At 46.7% G+C, this 22,422-nt stretch overlaps 3 protein-coding genes across 4 annotated transcripts; 1 reads left to right on the top strand and 2 right to left on the bottom strand.

The window, feature by feature from the left end:
* The first annotated feature begins 2,094 nt into the window (after nucleotides 1–2,094).
* cyth4a (cytohesin 4a) lies at nucleotides 2,095–7,553 on the top strand. The gene is made up of 13 exons (XM_037477577.2): nucleotides 2,095–2,367; nucleotides 2,742–2,824; nucleotides 3,066–3,130; nucleotides 4,226–4,289; nucleotides 4,895–5,013; nucleotides 5,192–5,272; nucleotides 5,363–5,475; nucleotides 6,128–6,276; nucleotides 6,371–6,482; nucleotides 6,564–6,640; nucleotides 6,728–6,799; nucleotides 6,897–7,045; nucleotides 7,161–7,553. Exons 1-13 carry the CDS (start codon nucleotides 2,328–2,330, stop codon nucleotides 7,237–7,239), a joined length of 1,203 nt encoding a protein of 400 aa, XP_037333474.1. The 5' UTR covers nucleotides 2,095–2,327; the 3' UTR covers nucleotides 7,240–7,553.
* Nucleotides 7,554–7,589: 36 nt separating this feature from the next.
* Nucleotides 7,590–14,799, bottom strand: fam83fa (family with sequence similarity 83 member Fa). Its single transcript, XM_037475210.2, has 5 exons — nucleotides 14,295–14,799; nucleotides 12,111–12,278; nucleotides 11,122–11,243; nucleotides 9,365–10,119; nucleotides 7,590–8,964 (listed from the first exon to the last, which is right to left on the bottom strand). The coding sequence occupies exons 1-5, from the start codon at nucleotides 14,766–14,768 to the stop codon at nucleotides 8,915–8,917; spliced, it is 1,569 nt and encodes a 522-aa protein (XP_037331107.2). The 5' UTR covers nucleotides 14,769–14,799; the 3' UTR covers nucleotides 7,590–8,914.
* Nucleotides 14,800–15,546: 747 nt separating this feature from the next.
* Nucleotides 15,547–21,060, bottom strand: grap2a (GRB2 related adaptor protein 2a). Of its 2 annotated transcripts, XM_037477345.2 has the most exons (9): nucleotides 20,834–21,060; nucleotides 18,955–19,072; nucleotides 18,539–18,656; nucleotides 18,351–18,442; nucleotides 18,145–18,264; nucleotides 17,183–17,375; nucleotides 16,967–17,059; nucleotides 16,745–16,861; nucleotides 15,547–16,417 (listed from the first exon to the last, which is right to left on the bottom strand). In XM_037477345.2, the coding sequence occupies exons 3-9, from the start codon at nucleotides 18,614–18,616 to the stop codon at nucleotides 16,238–16,240; spliced, it is 873 nt and encodes a 290-aa protein (XP_037333242.2). In that variant the 5' UTR covers nucleotides 18,617–18,656; nucleotides 18,955–19,072; nucleotides 20,834–21,060; the 3' UTR covers nucleotides 15,547–16,237. The 2 variants fall into 2 exon arrangements, with proteins under 2 accessions (XP_037333242.2, XP_037333243.2); XM_037477346.2 differs by lacking the exon at nucleotides 18,955–19,072.
* Nucleotides 21,061–22,422: the final 1,362 nt, after the last annotated feature.

The following is a 22,422-nucleotide window of genomic DNA, read 5'->3' as shown; positions in this document are numbered from 1 at the left end:
TTGCTGACGTTTTACTTTGGAAATGGTTTTTTTTTTTCTTGAGTTTGGGCACAAACTTTTGCAAATACTTCAGTGAAGACAGAATCGCTTTGTATCTGATTGATCTTCGCCGTCTGCGCGCCACACACATCCCAGGTCTGTCCTGCGACCGGTTACCGTGGCAACCGAGACTGCAGACCCAGATCCTCCAGGCCCCCGGAGACGGGCCGCTGCTGCTGGACCCCTGGGGGGGGGGACACTCAACTCACTCATCGACTGCTCGATAATCCCTCGATAATCACTAAATATCCAGGACTCCCTCTCCTCCTCCTCCTCCTCCTGCTCCTCCTCCTCGGGGGGACCCGAGGACTCGGGAGGACACACGGGGCTCATGGAGCAGCGGCTCTGACCTCTCTCAGTGCGCCCAGCGGGGACGTCGGGGACAGGTGACGAGACGTCGGCCCTCCGGAGGCCGTCCCTCATACCTTCATGTCTCATTGTCACCGCGCTGTCCACATTGTTGTTTTGTGTCTCTTAGAAACTTGTGTTTTATTTCATTCTTAGCTGTTTGTGTCTCATTGTATCTCTGTGTCTCATTGTGTCTCACTGTGTCTCATTGTGTCTCACTGTGTCTCATTGTGTCTCTGTGTCTCATTGTGTCTCACTGTGTCTCATTGTGTCTCTGTGTCTCATTGTGTCTCACTGTGTCTCATTGTGTCTCATTGTGTCTCACTGTGTCTCATTGTGTCTCATTGTGTCTCTGTGTCTCACTGTGTCTCATTGTGTCTCATTCTGTCTCACTGTGTCTCACTGCGGTTGTTACTGTTAGTTTGTGGACCCTCTTTGGTTTATTTACTTATTTTTTTGCGTCTCTCAGGAGTTCTTTCATGTTTCCTTTCTTCTCTGGGTGGTTTTGTCTCGTTGCAGCAATGTTGCATCTCTTTGGTGGATTTGTGTCTCTCTGAAGTTGTCTTGCATTTTTCTTTGCATTATTTCATCACTTTACAGGTTGATTCGTGTCTCTCATTTCCAGTGGTTCTCAAGTGGGGGTGCGTGGACCCCTGGGGGTACGTGAAGGCCCTCCAGGGGACACGTGAGATTCTTTTTCAAAATCATTTCAAATGATTTAATTCAAAAATCCTTTTAAAGATGTCCCAGGTGCCACATCTTTTAGGTTTTCGGTCTGAGGTTTAGAACCCGTCCTCTGGTCCCCTGGGCCTCCGGGCTTGTTCCCATAATACCTTTCAGTGAGCTGTTCATGGTGAGTGTCCTAGCTACCTCGTCTCCTTCCTGCTACGAAGGAAAGGTCACAACGTCTTCAAGCCCAATTACAGGAGGCGGTTCGTCAGCGTCTCTCACATGACGGACGGGAGACGCTGAGGGTCAACGCAGACGGCTCATCGTCGTGTCACTGCGGAAACAGCTGCTCAAGGACAATTTTGGGGACATTTTTTACAGTCAGCAACACACAAGCAAGTTTGAGGTGACTCAAGGAATTATTGTTCTGTTTTATCCTCAGCTGCTTGAAGATCATTCCGTGTGTTTCTAAGACAATTCATGAAGTGACGTTTCCCCTTAAAACACACGGTTTGTTCAGTGAGTGACGATCAGTTCAACTCTTAAAGTCGTGATGATTAACGCGCTCTCATCCCGCCGAAAATACCCGCTGATCTGAAATAAAGACTGACTCACGTGACCACGGGTTTGGTGACTTGACATTTCTCCAATTTTGGCCTTTTTTTCAGCATCTAGTTGCATCTTTATCGTTTTTTTCCGCCCACATTTGTGCACAGCTAAGCAGCCAGTGAACACAATCAGGGGCAAGAAATGTTAGAAAATAAACCCATTTATGGAAATTCAACTCTGAATAAACATCAGTGAAAATCTCAACGTTGAGGTTGTTGCAAAGTAAATGAACCAAGTGAACATAACAGCGTGTAATATTTATAGTAAATGAGCTGTTTTGTAGGCAGGAGCTTTATTGTGGGATTTGTTGACGACCCCTGAATAATTCATTTAGTAGTAGTGAAGCCCCACTAGATGGGGCCTGGCGTTTAGAAATGAGCCGGCGCTCCAGTTGCTTCCTTCCTGCTCAGGTGGGCGTGTTTGATGTTGACTTGGTGCAGAGGGAACCCTTTTTTTGTTTCAAGATGTCTTCATATTTAATATCAGTGTTCACGAGCTGTTTTGCAGTATAGTCGTATCAGGCGTGTGGTAATGACAGAGTCGTGGAGGGGACTCGGCGTGCGTTCGGTGTCACAGAAGCAGCGCCGGCCCTCTTCTCCCCTCTGACGCGCTGACTCGGCTTCCTGTTCGGGCTGTCAGTCTGTCAGAGCGCCATCCACAACATGGCCATACGCAGGAAGGACAGCTTCCTCTGGGGGAAAGGTACGCGGACAATATCCCTTTCTGCTTTTTGAGAGCATTGATATTATCTTAGAAATAATGGATTGGTTTTCAAAGTGTTTAAAATTGTGTCACATTATTTGTCGTTTAGTTGTGGGGATTCATTGCAAATGCTGCTGATTCGTCAATTAACACTATGTTTTGTTGTCATTTGATAATAAGGATAAATGATAATTTACATTTCAATGACGTACGTTAGTGAAGGTTAAATTAAAAATGAAAGGGAGGGAGGGTTTGAGTCCACTGACCCCTCCTGTCACTGCTGCTGTGTGATGGCGAGCGCGTGAAGACGGTCAAAGTGCACGCCGTTTTCACCGAAGCCTTCTTGTCGCCCCCCCTCCCACACACACACACAGCTCCACCGAAACCCCCCCCAGGAGGGAAGACACAGGGTCACACCATGGAGATTCACGGGTTTGAGCTGCTGGATGACATTCAGGTACGGTGTATTTTTATATCTAGATCTAAATATCATTCTTCTCGCCCCTCCTGATGGCCTCAACAGAGCTTTTCACAGCACATGAAGGTGTTTCATTCGCCATGTTTTTTCCTTTGAGGTGTGAAGGTTATTTTCCGGCTCTGAGTCACGTGACTTTGTCTGTGACGCAGACCAAGAACCTTGGTACCGACTCAACGACTTTTTTTCTTTCAACTCTCTCTTGTTTTCTTTTTTTTTTCAGAAGCTGAGGTTGGAGATCGATGACGTCACGGCAGAAGTCCAAAGCCCCGAGCTGAAGGCGCAGAGGTGAGGATGAGGAGCAGCTCTTTGCACGCAGGTCACATGTCTCGTAGAAGGAGCCTTTGGTTTTCATTAAAAAAACGCTTCACATTCCGATCCTTTCGGCCTCCAAAGCCTTGTCAGATTCGTTTAAGGCCCCACCTGGAGACGTTGTGCATCAACCTCTCCTGCCAACTCTTTGTCAGCGAGATACTTTAATGGTTTCTCTGTTACTAAAAACTAATCTTAATTAGTCAATCTTTTACTTTGATATTAATTTGACTTAACTTGGTTAATCCAACGCCTCGGGCTCTTTACCCTTTAGCTTTTGTACTTGAACATAACTGTCTAGTTGTCCTGAACTCTGCTAATTTGAGTCCTTCAGCCGTTCCTCATTCATTTCGTCCTCCATCCATCACGCTCTGCACACGCTCTGCACACGCCGTGCACAGCGGCGGCAGCCGATTGATTTCAATTGTTATCATTTGCATTTTTCCCCATCGGCACAATCTCCCCCCGAGCCGCTGCACAAGTGACCCTCAGTGTTTCACGGCGGTTTTGTGAAGGTGCGGCAGCGAAAAAGTGCAGAGGAAGTCTTGACATTTTGAGAATGTGGTGTGTGTCGGCGCAGCCATCACCATGTTTTCACTTCCTCTTGCTATCGTCGCTACTTTCAGAAGGTGCAAATGAGCATTTACTGGTATAATGACCACAGTTTGTCAACTGCACCGCCCGAATACACGGAATTAAATACACGCTGACGAAGCACCCCGGAATCCTCCAAACGGGTCATTTTTTTGTAATTAACTGAGAAAACATTTGATCTTTCACCTCTAATAAGCCAAAATACCATTGTCGAATGAATACATCTTAAATGAAACTGTTAAGATCATTTCATTTCAGTCATTTTGAGCCTCATGTGACAAATATACGCCCAACGTGCATTACACCAATTATGCAAATGGTCCCTGAAGATTATTCACCCTCAGAAAGCAGTGTGGCCACTTAGAAATTCAAAATATCACACACTTTACTCTTATTTTGACACATTTCTGCAACATTTATTTGTCATTTAATTTGCAGTAGGAAAAAAAGAATGATATTTTTGGCATTTTGTTGCAGTAAAAACGTGAAGAACCGGAGATTCATCCGTGGGAAAAAGAAATTCAACATGGACCCCAATAAGGTGAGTTTAAGGTGTATTTTGGTGTCCACAGACACTCCAAAGAGGATTTGTTGTTCGTAGATTACAGGAATCAGTGGTGGAAGAAGCTCTAAAATGCATGAAATGGTGCCGACGCGCTTCGTGGGATTTGATTCAGCGCGTTGAGCCTCAGAGGAGGTGAAGCAGGTCGATCCTTCAGCGACTTCTCCCCCAGGTGATGGCGGCCCGCGTGCAGAAATGCAACCGATGCACAGGCGCAGAGGGCCGCAGAGTAGCGAGAAAAGCCACATCCTGTTCCCTGAAAGCGGTGCAGAAGCATACGTCTCTTCCTCCGAGCTCGAGGGGGGGGGGGGGGGGGCGAGGGCCCTCCCGCGTCTTTGGGGTGTAATTGATTTGGAGGGCGGCTCTGCAGGGGGGAGGGGGGGCACTTTCAGTCGAGAGGCTCATATTTTCCAGATGTGTTCGCGAAGTGACATTAAGAGGAGACTTTGTCTTTTTCCTTTGTCCTTTGTCATTTTAGTGAGACATAAGAACCCTTTACAGAGCAAGTGAAAGCTTTGATCAAATGAATGAACGTCCAACTTTGAACCAAGACAAATGCACCGGGACCGTCTGCTTGTCCTCAGGGTGTCCTCTACCTGGTGGACAGCGAGCTGCTGGAGTGGCGAGCCGAGTCGCTGGCCGAGTTCCTTTACAAAGAGGACGGACTCAACAAGACCGCCATCGGTAACTTTCTGGGAGAAAGGTACAGCGGGACGCACTCGAGACCTCGAAGGCATTGTGACGCGCGCAAATGGCGTCATCGCCACTGTTTGGGGACGTCGCCATGACGCCATGACGAGTGTGCAGTCAGCTGACGAGGGAACCGGTCCTATAGGTTGACCTTCCGCCTCATCTCTTGTGTTCCTGTTCCTCTCCCGCAGGGAGGAAATGCACCTGCAGACCCTCAAAGCGTTTGTGCGTCTGCACGAATTCTCCGACCTGAATCTGGTGCAAGCGCTGAGGTTGGTTTGTTTGATACCAAGACGTAACGGCGGCGTTCCCCTCGCCTCTCTCTCCCTCTCTGACCACCTGTGTGTTTCGGTCTCTTGCAGGCAGTTTCTGTGGAGCTTCCGTCTCCCGGGAGAAGCGCAGAAGATTGACAGGATGATGGAGGCGTTCGCGACCCGCTACTGCGACTGTAACCCGGGGGTCTTCCAGTCCACAGGTGCACAGACTCAGTCACTGGTTGCATGCTGCTTTACAACATGTTTTATGTCACAATAGAAACTGATCAGAGATAAAAAGTCTTCCTCCGCTGGCAGCCTTCACAGGGAATTATTATTAATACAGGTGCAATTTACGCAGGCAGTGCAGCGTGTTTTAGGGCCACTCAAGGTACGAAACGTAATACATTATGGAGCAGTCAGAAAGAAGTGAAGCTAACGAATACATTGGCAGGAGGAAAACAGGACATTTTAGTACATTAGTCACAAATTTGACTCACATTTGATTTAGTTTCAGGTCTTCTTCAGCCTCACCCAGTCATTGGTTTAAAATAACGTCGGCCCACAGAGGGACAGATGTCGTGACGATGAGGATGTCCAAACGCGCCCCGCGGTTCAGAGGAAGTCAGAGGAAACCGAAATCTGTCGATCCATCTGATTGATCTAGTTCGATGCACAGATAACGCAGAGAGCGAAAGACGCACATGAGAGTCTCCTTCGCCTCCTTTGGCCTCACTCCCTTTTGCAAGAGGCTGCCGTTACCATGGCGACATACAACTTGTTTTGTGTTATTTACGTGTCGGACACGCACAGCTGCAGAATCCTAACAGCGTTTCCTCCATCGTGTGTGTGTGTGTGTGTGTGTGTGTGCAGACACATGCTACATCCTGTCTTTTGCCATCATCATGCTCAACACGAGTCTCCACAACCCCAACGTGAAGGACAAACCCGGCCTGCAGAGGTTCGTGACCATGAACCGAGGGATCAACAACGGGAAGGACCTCCCCACCGAGCTGCTGACGGTGCGCCTCTCATAATCTTTTGATTGATCCATTGTGACCCGAATCTTTCTTCTCCATCGCACTTTAAAACAAGGAACCGCTCCATCTCTTCCAGAAACTGTACGCGAGCATCCGCAGCGAGCCGTTCAAAATCCCGGTGGACGACGGGAACGACCTCACGCTGACCTTCTTCAACCCGGACCGGGAGGGCTGGCTCCTGAAGATGGGTGAGATGCCGACGGAGGCCCTCGGGGGGGGGGAGGGGGAGGGTCCATTCACCGATTAACGTGAACATCGATCTGTTGAAGGTGGTCGAGTGAAAACCTGGAAGAGGAGGTGGTTCATTTTGACGGACAGCTGCTTGTACTACTTTGAATACACGACGGTAAGCATCGCTCATCGCCGCCATCGCATCGACGCGTGAGCGCTGGGCGTCTCTAACGTCGTCCTCCTCCACCTCCTCCGCCCGCAGGACAAGGACCCCATCGGGATCATCCCCCTGGAGAACCTTTGTGTCGGGAAGCTGTGCGACTCCAGCAAACCGGTACAGTGTCTTTTACCTCTGTCGCCACCATGCGCACACACACACACACACACACGCACGCACGCAGTAACGCGGGGCCTCCTGTGTGTTGGAACAGTACTGCCTGGAGCTGTATAACCCCAAAGGACAGAAGATCAAGGCCTGCAAGACGGAGAACAAAGGGCGGGTGGTGCAGGGCAAACATCAGTCCTACAAGCTGAGCGCCGCCGGCTCGGAGGAGCGGGACAACTGGATCGACGCCATCAGGTGAGAGACCCGCCGCCGCTGCGTCTTACAGGACGATTAAACACTACATGAGCTTTAAAAAAGGTAATGATGGGCAGATTTGAAAAAAAGTCTGACTGTCCATCCTGTCTTTCAGGGCGAGTATCACCAAAGACCCGTTTTATGACCTGGTGTCCCTACGCAAGAGGAAAGTCATCAGCAACACTTCCTCGTAGTGTTTGGATCCGGGACGCCAAGTTTTATGGATTTTATATTCACAAAGAACACTGAAAGACACAGAGACACAGGGAGGGTCAAATGATCCTTTAAATGTCCACAAAGAGACACAGAAGGAGTCAAATGATCCTTTAAATGTCCACAGAGACACAGAAGGAGTCAAATGATCCTTTAAATGTCCACAAATAATTGCGACAGAATGAAAATGAAACTCAAAACTAAAACAAGTTCATTTAAAATGAAAATAAACTAAAAGCAGAAGGATTCATTTCACTTGAAGTGATTCTGTGTCTCTTTCGGTCGGGGGGGGGGGAGTTAGTTATTTATTTCTATTGCCATTTCATTTGACAATTCAGGTATTTTTACACATGACATGGGGGGGGGGGGAACTTTATTTTGTCATCAATGTTAATTCATTGCTTTCCTGTTAGTACCAACAGAGTGTTGTAAATAAAGCTTTTAGATTAATTTATTAATAATGTTACTTCTATAGTGTATGATGTCATCTGGAACATTTTGTTTACCACTTTGTATAATTTAACGTCTGCATGTTGGTGGAAGAAACTAAACCGGTACAATAAAGCGGTGAATCTCTCCAGCAGGTGGAGGTACTCCATCACTTTACTTTCTCTGTGACTATGAGCATCCAGAAGCTCAGAGTCTGCATTTCTCCTAAGAGCACGTGATGTCACTTCCTGCCGTCAGCTGCGACGCAGCGCTGTGGTTTCCTGGGAGCAGGTGCACGAATAAACACCAACGGAACACGTTCCCTCAGTGAGCACACGGGACACCTGTGAAATAGACATAAATAGCTTCACCTAATATATATATATATATATATATATACATACATACATATATATACACACTGCTGCGATATATACATATATATATATACATATATATATATAAAACCGCCTCAAAGAGAACTTTGGATGAACTAGGATGAAGGGAAAAATGGTGGCTTAATAAGTTACGAAGAACTATTGCATCAAGTGTAATAAGTTGTATTGTATGTTTCAGTTTAAAAAGTAATTATCTTACAGCATTGCATATATAATCTACAACCACAAAAACTGTATTAAAAGCTAATTAAAACATTGTAAGTACCTTTATAAAAACAGTAGTTCATGGTCACCAGCGATCAAAGATAAACACATTTTATCAACCTCAAATGTAAATAGAAAATACATCATTTTCTGTAACTCATTCTGAAAGAACTGATGATTTCATGTTTTTTATGCAATTTCTGCTATAAAAGAATGATTATTTGCATCTCAGGGATTCACATTTTAGTCATTTTCCTCCTGAATTAACCCACGGTGTAAACATGCAAAGTCCCCATGCAGCAGCCAGTGTGCATTATTCACAGGCTGTGCACTTGTTGTGTTACCCAGGCTCTCCTGTAAGGCGACACTCGGGGGGGGCAAACGGCACAACTCATCGCCTCTCGCCATGGCAACCAGGTGCGACGTCACCCCTAAAGCCTCGGGGCGCTCTGCGTTCAGTCAGCGTCGAAACACTAAAACGCTCCGCTGCATTAATGTGATACAAAGAACACACTGCTGCGATGGAATGTCCCTCCATCCGGATCCTCTGGAGCTCCACGTGAAAGGCTCCCCGGGGAGGAGCGTGATGTCATCGGGTGTCAGCCAGGGGAGAGCGGGGCCGATCTCACGACTGGATGCAGTTCTTCTTTTGATGCCTCCCGCGACCTTTAGACCCTGTCGACAAACAAAAACAAAAGGAGATGGATCAATAGCTTATTGATATATATTTAAAAACAGGCTGTGAAAATAATTCCCTGGTTTACTGATAGCAGCACGGACTCAACCTGGAATCCATCCATTTTTGTTCACTGTGAAAATGTTTGTTCTTCTTACATCGAGTTTGATGTTGCCTTCTAAATAAAATAATGTATCGTCTGCATAGTAACGCCTAAACCGGTTAAACCCTTCTATCCGAATGATTTAAGTAGAGGAACCATTACATGCGTCAGCTGTTCAAATGTGAAAAACTCTTCTCTTAATCGGCCAAATAAGGAATCAATGAATCAAGGAAACAATCTGCAGATGACTTGCTAACAAAAGGTCATTAATAAAAGGCGACTACGTGAGGACGCACCGTCTTCGTGTCCGGTGTTGATGGTCTGCAGAGACATGCTTCTCGGCAGGAGCTTCGAGGGCTTCTTGGCTTTGGGGTTCAACGGACTGCGTATCTCAATGATCTCAAACGAGTCCTCCGCCTCGCTTCCTGCGACTCCGTTGGTCTCCGGCGCCTTCCGGGTGGGGGAGGTCACCTGAGGGGTCACCACGCCTTCCTCCAACGTCTCCGGCGTTCCCCTGGATTTCAAAAAGTTCCTGAAAGAGCTGCGTTGCTTCCTGGAGCTGAAGAGCTGGCTCTTCTTCGCGGGCCCCTTTCCGTCCCCGTCGTCGTCTTCCCCCGCGGGCGAACCGGGACTCTGCGGGGGGGCTCGGCCCGCATCGCCCCCGGGGGCTCGAAGGCCGTTCCCCAGCGGGTCCCTCGCCGTCGACAGGTCCTGCAGCGAACCCGTGAGGGCCGCCGCGCCCTTCCCGAAAACTAACGAGTACTTGGGGTTGTGGTATTTATGGGCGGGCACCTTCAGGTCCACCTGTCTGGAGTCCCCGACGGACACCTGAAAGCGAGACATGGAGACGGGCAGAGGCTGGATCCTCTCCGCCTTCGGCACGCGGACGGGCGTGGCGAGCGGCGGCTTGGTGATGTTGAACTCGGCGTAGAGGTCCACCTGCTCCGACACGGCGTACAGCTCCCGGAAGTCCGTGTCGAAGAAGTCCAGGATCTGCCCCGACATCACGGTGATGGTGTTCCTGTCCATGCGGGACGAGCTCCAGGTGAAGCTGGAGGAGGAAGAGATTGATGTCGTTGTGAGGTCAGTGGTCTTATCTCACATGTGAGCTTTTAAAAGGTTGTTTGATTTAAATTCATTAACGTTTTGAGAACGAGCTGAATCACACGAGACAAACATGACGTGTGAAAAGATGCGTCATCTTATTCAAACACAGGCTTCTGTACACAGATGAACTCTCCATGACGTATTTGTATGTATGAATAAATACATTAAATCAGCTGATCCTCTTTGCATGGAGTCAGTTTTTTGAATGATGCTGAATTTTGAAACATGAGTTATTGAATATCAGCTCAGCATCACTAACGTTCTATATTTATATTCTATCCAATAAAGAGTTGAATTATTATAAAAGTGTGATTATTTAATGTCTAACAGCCATAAATGAAACTAAGCTGAAATGTTGTTGCTGTTGTTGCGATGCGTTTGTTTACAGGTGAGAGAACATCTGGCTTTTTTATTATTTCACTAAACCTGGTTAATTATTATATAAAAAACCCTCTAGTGACACACAGACATTCCTTCGTTGCCTCCTGATGATGATGATGATGATGATGATGATCTCACCCAGGTTTTGCATGTTGGCCTCAGTCAGTAATCATGATGGACAAGTTGAACCACACGAGAGCAACTACAGATGAGCAGAGCGCTCCGAAGAGCTTCAAAAGGGTCTTTAGGTCATTATTACCAGTGCTTTTTCTATTGTGTTGAAACTTTTTTAAAGAAGGTCCCTTTCATACTAAGAGCTTCCAAACATTTGGATCTGAGTCCTCATCTCCTTCAACAATCTTATCTATTCGGCTAAGCTACAAAGGAAGAAGGAACCCGATGCACCTGTTGAGCCACGCTGACGACACGATGACACGATGACAGGCCTACGGGTCTTTGCAGAAGCAGGAAGTAAACGTGATGTCGATCATGTGGAAAAACCCGTCCTCGCCGTAGAGCTACTAGAAAGAACCCGACGGGTCGCTGCGTGTGCGCTCGAGCTCACCTGTAGGACCCGAACATGACCTTCTCTCCGTCCACCAGCATGTACTTGGAGCAGAGGCTCCCGGGCAGCTTCCCGAAGGACAGGGCGAGCCCCGAGCCGCTCACCATCCGCACGCGCAGGTTCTGTGAAGAAAGGCCTGCTTGTTTACACGCGTCAGGTAGCTTAGCATCACACGGGCGAGCCTGAGTAAACCCACTAAGCCCCCCCCACCCACCCACCCACCCACCACACCTTCCCCCCATCCACAACCGAGCTGCACAGTCACGCCTCGGAACACAAAGACCACTTTGCCATTAAATAAAAGGTCAAATTGCAAGTTCTTTCATGAGTTTACCGGCAGGGAGGAGAAAGGGGGACGAGAGGAGCCTCAGGTTACAGTCCGAGGGTTTGTGTGTGTGTGTGTGTGTAACAGTATCAGAGGGTCCATCGCTCCTACAGGGCGGAGATACGGGCGGCGTGGAGGTGACAGGTGACACGGTGCAGCTTCTGTCACTCCGCACTAGACGTTCATTTAGAAAAGTAGAGTGATTGTTCTCTTTAACCCTTCTTTAAAGAAGCGGGGCAAAACATCAATATTCATGTTAATTCTGGGTATTCTTTAAAAATTGCTATCCATTATTTCAACGTTTTTTTTTTTTGAATGCCCAAATTTCCTACAAGTATAATCAATTTCATTTTTATTCCAATCATTACACCAGTGTGGAGTTTTATTACAGCATGAATAAATTAGTTAGTTCTAATGTAGAACTGAATAACTGAAGCTTTCCATGTGACACAAGGAGGGAGGGGGGGGGGGGGGGGTCACACGTTTAGATGTTTTCTTTGTGAACGCATGGACCAGAACACAGCGACTGGACCTCTAATCCACGAGAATCATCAGCCGCTGCCTTTGTCTGCTAAAGGAGGCACAGCAGCGACATGCATTGGCTCGTGTGTTTGTACTAGCGCCGCCCCCCCCCCCCCCCCCCTCCAGTGTTTGCCGAGCTCACCCGCAGATGCATGGCGTTGATCTGCAGCCGGCTGCACATGTCCAGGAAGTGGGGCACGCCCCCGGCCTCCAGCACGGCGTAGACAGCCACCCCGCGCCGCGCCGCCGCGTCCAGCAGGTCCTGGAGGATCTGAAGGTCTGTCAGGAAGTCCATGACGATGGCCACCACCTGGGGGGGGGGGGCGCAAAAGAGCAAAATGTACTCATCCTTTACGTCATAGGTCACAACCTTTATTCATTAACTACCCAACCACACAAATGTGCTGTGTGTGTGTGTGTGTGTGTGTGTGCGTGGCGGATGGGTTCTGGGTATTGGGTCATTTGGAGCTCCCTCTCTATTAAAACATTAAAACCTTCCATCAACCGACAAACACAATCCAACAAAGAACTTTGCCTCAATTTACCGAGGGAGTAGCAGTTGATATTTGGGTGAAACTGGTTTCTCCAGGTGATAAAATGTGTAACTCGAAGCGCTGGGATTAGCACGCGATGCTAGGTGTCCGTGCTCGAGACCACAACAAGGGAAAAGGGACAACTAGATCCAGGAAGTATTTACGCAACAAATGCACCTTCCATTTTCAAAGTTAATTGCGTGAGGCTTTTATACCCCCCCCCCACCCCACATTTCCTCATTACTGCTCTCTTCTTCTTGTTTGGACCTGATCCTCCAAACAAGTTCCTCTGGCAGACACACAACCGCTCGGCCGAATGTCAATAGGCAGCAATTATCAAAAGCGAATGTGGAGTGATTCTTGATTGAGGGCACGTCGGGGGAACTGCTTATGAGCTTTGGAGAAAAGCGTTGGCTCAGGGAGGGAGAAACCATTTGTTTTGGGGGGGCCCCCGTCAGGGCCAACGGAACCTGGGATCGCTCACGAACAGAAGCTGCAGCTCAGCGATCCGGAAGGAACTCACTCGCCCCCCCCCCCCCCCCCCCCCCCAGGTCGACCTGCGGGAGTCTCTGAGGGGGCGAGCGAAGGAATTAAAACTTGTATCTTCCTTGTGCGAGTCCTGATGTGACATCCGAGCGATGACTCAGCCTGTTTAAACCTGCTGATGTGCTGTTTATTATCGGTGCCGTGGGCGTGATTCACGCTCAGCATGCGGGACTGTAATCTGCAGGTACGTACAGGTAAAACTCAAAAAATTTGAATAACTAATATATATATATATTATAAGCCATAATCATCAAGATGATATCAAATAAAGGCTTGAAATACCTCCCTTTGCATGTAATGAGTATATATAATATATTAGTTTCACCTTTTAAGTTGAATTACTGAAAGTAATGAGCTTTTTCACGATATTCTAATTTTTCGAGTTCCACCTGTATGTGTGTGAATATTCCTGCACTCAACCGCTCGACCTGAGCGCATTTAAAACCCTTTTTTCCCCTCCAACCACACCTGTGCGGCACAGGAGTCGACAATGAACATTTACATTTTGGGTAATAAACTCTTAACCGACATTTGAATTTGCTCATAAAGTGGAAGTAGGTTGGACTGAACAAGTTGGAACCCGTCTGAAGTAATCAGATGGAAAGCTACTAAAGTCCCTGAGGACACGCATCGGGTTTTAAATCAATATTACACACAATGAACAAAGAGTTCTATGTCAACATATCAATATCTGGCAAATATATGCTGATCGGTGATCAATTCCGCCTGTTAAATACACGACAAAAGGGGTGAATAGTCCTTTAATTATCTATTTTTGACTTAAGGCGACTTCTGCACCAAACACTTAAACAAATAAAAACCAGCAAGTTGTTTACGAACAAACACACATTAAACTCTCACTGTATTTGGTCTTTGTTTCCTTGTGTAACTCATGTTATGAAATACTAAATATGAAATGCAGTCACCATAAGCGATTTTTGTTGTTGTTTTGATCGGTTTTAAGATAATTGATTTTTCTGGGTTTGACATGAAAAGAAGATCTGGAATCATAGATGAATCCATCAAACCAATCACAGATTAGAAAAGTCAATGTTTGGTCGTTTCTTCTTCTCGCGATTCTTCCATAAATTTAAGCCATTGATTACAGCTCACCAAGTCTCGCCTGATGTAAAGAGGTCAATATCACGGACACAATATTATTTGTGCCAGAAACACGTTGATGAACAAGTTGATTCAAACTAGACTGTAGAATAAAAAGTCAATAACGCAACAACGTCATAGGCTACCTTGTGGGCCTCCTGTATGAGGGCCCTCACCACCTGCTTGATGTGGGGCCCGGCCTCCTTGGGGGGGTGCGAGTACACGGACACCCGGGTCACCCCCTTGTACGCGCCGCTGCCGCCGGGCCAGCCGATGTCCAGCGGCGGCACCTCGGTGTCGGACATCTCGGGCCAGTAGGTGGAGTGGACCCCGGAGTCCGCGCTGGGGGACTCCTTGGCGCGCTCGTGCTCCCCGGACTCGGAGTCGCTGTCGCCGTCGTACTCCCGGAAGCTCTTCCGGATGAAGGCGACCTCCCGGGCCGAGAGGAAGTCCTTGACGTTGTCCTCCCGCAGGCGCGTCCTGAAGGCGCCGTCCCCGTTGCGCAGGAGCTGCTCCAGCGCGGCGCGCTGCTCCTCGCTGTAGTAGAACGCCGGCGTGGTCTCCGGCACCTTCTCGTTGACGTGGCCCTCGTCCATGCACACCAGCTGGGACTCCGCCATCGCAGGTCCCCAGTTCCTCCGCGGGGGACAGAAGAAGGGGGGGTGGGGGGGGGGAAAGTGGGCAGGGGGAGGGGCGGGCGCGTCGTCCTGTTGTCCGGCGATGTGCGCACTGGCAGCGCAGGTATACGCAGGTGAGTCTCTCAGGTGAGAAGCAGGGGGCGGGGCAGCTAACTGTATGGAAGTGAACTGGCTGTGCTGTGACTTTCAGAATAAAAGAAGCAGTTGGTGTTAAGAGTTCTTTTGCACAACAAGGTCCGATTGTTAAATGTATTTTTAATTGATTTACTTTTCGTTTAGAGGGTAACATTTCTTAAACATCTTTAAAAACTGAAAAGAAAATGCTGACTCGACTTTACTTTTCAAGATATACTCCTAACATTTGAACCATTAAATATCATGCAAATACATTTATATAAAACAAATATTTTTGCATCTGGTTTTACATTAAAAGCACACTAAATACAACCCACTTCAAGATTAAGATTAGAAAAAGCTCATTACTTTCAGTAATTCAACTTTATAGGTGAAACTAATATATTATATAGACTCATTACTTGCAAAGTGAGATATTTCAAGCCTTTATTTGATATAATTTTGATGATTATGGCTATATAATATATATATACTAATATATTAGTTTCACCTTTTAAGTTAAATTACTGAAAGTAATTGGCTTCACTTTTAGGTAGGAGACTGGACGCGAACACTCTCAAACTGAAAAGATGTCACCTACAAGGATTTCAACTTGTAAAGATAAAAACGACATCATAAGCAGAAGATGGCTGTAGCCCAGGACGTCTTTATTGGAAAAAAAAGTCTTAAAGCACTATATCTAGTGAGTAAATGTAAGGTTTGTCAGATGAATAAATGAATTGTACTACAGTGACAGACGGACAGTGAACGGAAGGGATAACTTGACTAATTAGATGTGACGTAGAGACGCTAGATATTATCTAGATATTGAAACCATAAACACATGGCTTTACTGCAGCTTTTATTTTGAAGGCTAACTTTGCCTACTTCTGTTTAAATTTTGGCCTCAGGCTGCAGAAGATAATAAAAACCGAAATCCCCTGAAGGAGGGTGGACCTTCACAGTTAACCCCTACTTGCCTTTAAAAAAAAGAAAAGAATCATCTCAGAAGCCTCTCATCATCATCGTCGTCATCAATGATTTTATTTCTTATTCTGAATGTTTATATCCAAAACCTCTTGCGGTATAAAAAGGCGACTTCACCACCACGAGCGAGCAGAAACAAGTTACAGCCGCACATTGACTGACGGAGACGCGCTGATGCCAAAGATAAAAAAGTTCCCCTGGTGCCACACGTTTGAAGGTAGTCACTAAAATCCTAAATGACTCGGTCCTTTTGGGCAGAGATCAGATGAGTCAGTTCTTTCTGCTGGGAGCGGGTCTGTGGGAGGGGGGGGGGCTGTGGGAGGGGGTGGGGGGGGGGGTCGTTCTTCCTCTCACAGCAGCGTTGTGTAGTTGGCGGGAAACAGGCCGCTCTTCCCCCGCAGCCTCCCCCTCCACCACGACGGGTCGGAGCGATCCAGCAGCTCGATGATGTCGCCGGCGCTGAAGCCCAGTTCGTCGGCCTCCTCGGCGCTGAAGTTGTAGAGCGCCTTCACCTGCGGCGTGGACGCCCTCTGTGGGACGGGACAAGGACACCTGGTCAACGCCATCCGCTCGGTGGCCATGTTTTATTCATAGAAACGTGTGAGTTAAAGCGCAACAAGTCGCTTTGTTTCTGGTTTGTGTTTTGTAATTCTTCCAAATTATTATTATTATTATTAAATGTGGAATCTATCGAGGAGAAATGGAACCACGTTTTTTGCAAATCTCATTTTTTTCTACTTCACATTATTATTGTTTGTTGTAGTAAATATTTTCAAGGTTTTGGGAAGCGATCAATGATAATAAATAAAGGAATGACATCATGACTGTGGTGAGGAGGGGGGGGGGGGGGGGCTGACCTGGGGAAGGGGCATGGTGTCAGACGTGCGGCGCGGCGGCTGAGCGGAGGCGACGGGGCTGCTTCGGCCCGTGTGACCGATGGTTTGAGCTCGCTCCTCCAGACCGGCTCGCTTGGCCTGTGACAGAAAAACGTATACTTATACACACATAAATACACACACACACACATACATATATATATATATATCACACTATAATGTACGATGTCAGGGTGTTCGTACCAGCTGTCTGGGGGGCTGGTCTGAAGCTCTGCGCGGTGACGCCACGAAGGCCGCGGACACGTTGCGTTGTTCGGGCAAACTTCCCCTCTTCGCCTGAAGGGAGGGGGGGGAAACCAGCGATGACATCACACACACCGCCACTTCACTTCATATGCACGTGTTCGTCCCGAGCTGCTCACACCGCCAAACAACCGGGATGCGAAGCGTGACACCCACCGGCTGCTGGGCCCCCGGGGGGCCGCGGCCGTCCGGCCCGTCGTCGAGGAGGAAGATCTCCCTGGTCTTGGAGATGGAGACGGACTTGTAGAAGTCCACCAGCTTGTTGAGGGAGGTGAACTTCTCCGACCACAGGAAGTACTGCCCTTTGTTGTCTTTCATGACCTTGAAGTGCTGGACGTCGCTCTCGTGCCTGAAGGGACATGGAAATAAGTGTTAAATATATTTAATCACTTACTATTCTGTGTTTTAGTGGAAAAGTATATATTTGATAAATTATTAAATTATTATTTAAGTTGTAAAAAATCAAACTTTTAAACTTTATATTATTCTATTGTTATTTTATCAAAGTGGTCAAACGTTCTACTGCTAATTTATTAATTATTTGAGTGCACTCAATTAGCCAAAGGTCATTCTTGAAGTATCAATGTTAACTAATAGAACTGCTATAATCGCTCTTTTTAAATCATTTTAAACATCCTGCAGCACCAACCCTAACAAAGTTCGATTGATTGATTAATTGATTGATTGATTGACTGACTGATTGATTTATGACACGCTGGTTCACCGGCGAGGAGGACGGAGGAAAGCAAACAGAGGGCCGTGTTTACTGCGGCGGCCTCCTGGTGCGCGTGAATCATCACAGAAGCTACGAGGGCGGCGCGATGAGTCACAGTTTACCTCCGGTGTTCAGATCCACGTCGCTTTACTGTTAAATCAGATTCCCAGCACACTTGAACGTGTTCAAATCTCACGAGGTTTGAACCTTTTGTCGGAATCTGATCTGAGCTAACAGCTGCTAGCCTTCCAGCTAGCTACACATTAACCAATAAGAACTGATAAGAGGCCTGAGTCCGAGACGAGGACCTTCCTTCTGGAGACCAGAGTCGGATCAGATCGGGCTGTGGCTGCAGTTCATTCACAGCGTAAAACGGGGAGCTTTTTGTGGTCGAATCCCTCACTTGACAGAGATGGAGAAGTCTCCCGGGGAGCTCTGGCATCCTCGGATCACAAAGTGTCCCAAGCCTTTGGACCGGAGGACGTCCTCTGCAGCGCTGCGACTGGCGTTCTCCTGAAACCACCTGAGCACACACCAGATTTAACACACACACACACACACACGCACACACACACGCACACACTCCGTGTGGGTTATTGCGTCTCTGACCTCGGCGTCTGCACCTCCACGTAGTTCTGCGGGACGTATCCTTCCTGCCCGCCCATCTCGGCTCTGTACCAGTCGTCCTGCGGGCTCAGGATCTGATCGGGGGGGAAAGCAAAGAAAACGTCACTCGGTGGATGTTTCCCGGGGGGGGGGGGGGGGGGCCGTCGAGAAGCGAGTCGTCGCCCGCTGACCTTCAGGGTGTCGCCCTTTCTGAAGCTCAGCTCGTCGGTGGCCGTGGCGCTGAAGTCGTACTTTCCCCGGGCTTCCATCGGGATCCGCGCGCTCAGCACAAAGCAGCCGCAGGTTTCTCTGCAGGAGGAACAACAAGAAGAAGAAGAAGAAGAAGAAGAGGAAGTTTGTAAATAAGGATAATGATGTTTGAGGTTAATTCCCTGTTTGATATGTTAAAAAAACTCTATACACAGTCTCAATAGTCCTATCGGGGGACCCTCCAAAACATTAGGTCTGATAAATACTATAGAATAAAAATAAATAAAATGCATTCCAAAGCCAAAATAGAAATATAAATACAAATTCACCAAAATGCATCTGCACAGAACTTAATGTAAAGGTCGACATAAATCAGGTTTTACAGTTTTTTGCTTACGTAAAAGTCCCGACTTGTTTTGCTTGTGTGTGTTGTGTGGGATGTGATGGAGGGGAACAGGATGTTGATGGAAGGTAAACACGGAGCAGACGTGTAGCACTTGGAGCACCTGGAGGATCTGTGGACACGACGGACACGGAAAGCACACGGAAGCCCAGGTCAGAGGAACCGGGGAAAGAAAATCACCATTTATCTAGTCTTAAATGACCAAGAGTCACAAAGGCCAGTGTTTCCAACTGATCCAATTAAAAGGGTTAAACCAGGGGGTCCCCCAAAGTGATGGCGAGATGGAGCAGGGACCCCTTAACTTACGACGTTTGGCCCCACCATCTTTTCTTCCGGAGCTTTGCGCTCTAACGCGATCCGATTGGCTGTCGTATTTGCATGAAAGGTGCTGTGAGAGAAGAGAGCTCCTCTGTGGCTGAAGGATGGATTTATCCGTTGGCTACACGATGGACACACAGGATTCATGTTGATGTGTGTTTAACGACAACGAATACAATTCTCATTCTCATTTCAAGTTGTTGAGAAAAAAAATTAAAGGGTTCAACTATTAGAGCGTAGACACTTAGGACCTGAACCCCTGACAGCAGTGACGGCACGTTGGCTGCTTTTACTTATTTTCCCACGGGGTTTTTGATGATGTTCGTGGTGCCGGCTGAAGGATGTGGTATTTTTTTTTTTTTTTTTGTAGCTGCAGAGCGCTTTGCAAAAGGGTCGACTTTATTCTGCTATAAAATACCCGGGAGTGCGTCACATTGTGACCCTGGAACGCTGCTCTGAAGAACAATTGATTAGTACCAAAGTACGCACTTTGGCAGTTCTTTGCCCAAATGAAATCACAAACTTATAAATAAAAGCTTGATTTTAACTTAAACGTTAAAGAGTGTAAGATATAGAATATGTTTCTACTTCCTTATAAATCACCTGAAAATAAGAATCACGGCGTTTTTCAGGGTACGAAGAAGTGATCGCGGACCTTCACCAACGGAACCAAACTTTAATCAAAGTACAAGTCACGGCTTTGCTTCTAATGTTGTTGTGATTTGTACCCTCGCTGTCACATATCGTTAGACAAAGTAGTTTCAGGAGGCAGAAATAACTACATGAAATGGTTCGGTCTGATCTCATGACTGTGTTTGAATGCAGAAATAAATAAAAGAGGAAATCAAATACACTTTGAGGGCAGAGAGCGGTGTTTTACATTTATAGCTGGGCACAACGTTATATAACTGATCAAATTCATCACAATGACAAATCTGAATTAATTAATTAAACGACTAAGCGCTGATGTTTTGTAGAGCCTTTTTTAAAAATTGATGTATTCATATTTAACGCTCTAAACGTGTTTCATTATTAGTAACTCTACCAAATGTAAAGAAAACGACCTTCCGTAACACTTTTAAAACTATTTTACGACATATCAAAGACTAAAGGATAATGATCAGATTAATAACTCTTCTTTGTGTGTGTGTGCCGCCAGCACACCATCCCAGCTCACAGGGCCCACCGTTGACCTCTGACCCTGCCATCGGACCCCACTGGGGTCAGAGACCTCATAATGACCTCGAGTTATCACAATATCATCATTTGCATGAAAACCACTTCCCCAGAGAGAGAGGGAGCGGAGGAGGGGTGAAGACATGAGGCTGAAGAGGCGAGCTTAATTTAAAACCACATTCTGCATCTTGAATTAACAATTCATTCAGTGAAAGCAAAAGACTTCTGTTAGACTGCGTTGTAAGTGTTGACATGTTTAACGTCTTTGACGACAGAGAAGTGAAAAAGAGCGACAAAGAGGAACAGACGCGAGGAGCATTACCTCCACAAGGAAGTATGGTTCATCTTCTCTACATTAAGTCTGATATTTAATCCTTACCCTTTATTTTTATTCTAAGGCCGGCCTGGGGTCCCTCCGCAGCGCGCGCACCATGTCTGAAGGCTCGCGCATGAAGTGTTTGCACCACCACATTAAAAGCCCGGCTCCCCCCGCGGCGGATGTCTCCTTCTCTCTGACGGCGCGAAGGAGTCGAGTGAAAGGCGGATGATTTACGAGCTGCGTGTGTCTCTGCTCCCCTGCGTGACGACAGCCACGCCTGTGATAGAAACAGGGGCAACGAAGCGGCGGGTCGCAGCCACTTCCGCCTCTTATTTTCAAAATAAAAACCCCCCTCCCCCCGGCTTACGGTTCAATGGTTCCTAAAGATGTCAAACGGGCAGAGGAAAAGTGATCCAAATAAATCCTGCTAATTGTAATGAAGTAGAGGGAAAGAGTGGTGTGCCACCAGCAGGTTAACTACCGGGTACAGGTTCCAGTAGACAGCTGGTCAGAGCTTATCAAAGCACCTGAATGCAGCACAACATCTGCAGGATGAGCAAACAACATGAATTATAATAATATAGTTAATCAAACATTTCACTACGAATATACAAATCATGCATCAGTTAATAATTACAGATAGCATATTTTAGTCTCCGTTCTCCTTTTATGTTGTAGGAAGATCAAAAGGTTTTGGTGTCTGTTTCCGGTTAACTTGATGCAGCTTTGCGTTTCCTTTCTTCGTATTTTAACCACAAAGCTTCCTCTTCAGTGAAGCTTTATTATCAGTGGACACAAATACACCTCAGCAGGCATGCAGCTGTGGTTTAGTCACACACGTGTAGACAAGGACACACAAAAAGAAACACAACTCTCACAGTTTAACAAATATATTAACTTTATAACATAGATATTATATCGTTGTTAGTGCTGCTCTTAACTACAATAATGATCCTGCACGTTTTGATAACTAATCAATGTGACAAAGATCAAAGCCGCAGATATTTGACCTTTCTTCCTCATAAATCAGTTTATTTGTAAAAGGAAGGTCTGTCGCAGCCATCTTTGCTGAATGTAGAGAATGTCGATTTACTAGTGAACTCATGTCTAAACCCACGTCTGCTCTGAAAGTTACACTTTTGTTTAGTGACAGTCAAATGAAAAGTTTGCACACTTTTGTTATTTGTTTAATATTAGTATTAAATCAAATACTTGCTGCTTGGACAGTTGTAAACCCCCCAATTCCACAACCCCGTTCTGAAGGACAAATATTAGATAAAAACATGTAGCGAGATTATGCCAAAAACCATAATCAGCAGTTATGTGAAGTACGATCTAGAACTGTGGTACTTTACCGAGCTGCTGATGCGTATCTGTTAATAAACACACAACTAATGCACGGCAGATTAACAAAGTGAACAAAGATTTAAAAGGGCTGTCCAAAGTTCTGGTGGTAAATTAATCAATTGCAAATGTTTGTAGTGATTTGCAACGAAAAAGTAAGATATATAGTAAAGGTGAAAATGTCTTATAGTTGGCCTCTGCATTTCAACATAATCTCATAGTCCTGTGAAGTAGAGAGATTATATTTATCTGTGTTCGCAGGCAGACTTTGTGCAACATGTTGAGTCAGATAAGTTCAATTGAAT

Source organism: Pungitius pungitius, chromosome 12 (genome assembly GCF_949316345.1).
Source record: "Pungitius pungitius chromosome 12, fPunPun2.1, whole genome shotgun sequence".
NCBI lineage: Eukaryota > Metazoa > Chordata > Actinopteri > Perciformes > Gasterosteidae > Pungitius > Pungitius pungitius.
This window is presented reverse-complemented; position numbering and strand designations above follow the sequence as displayed.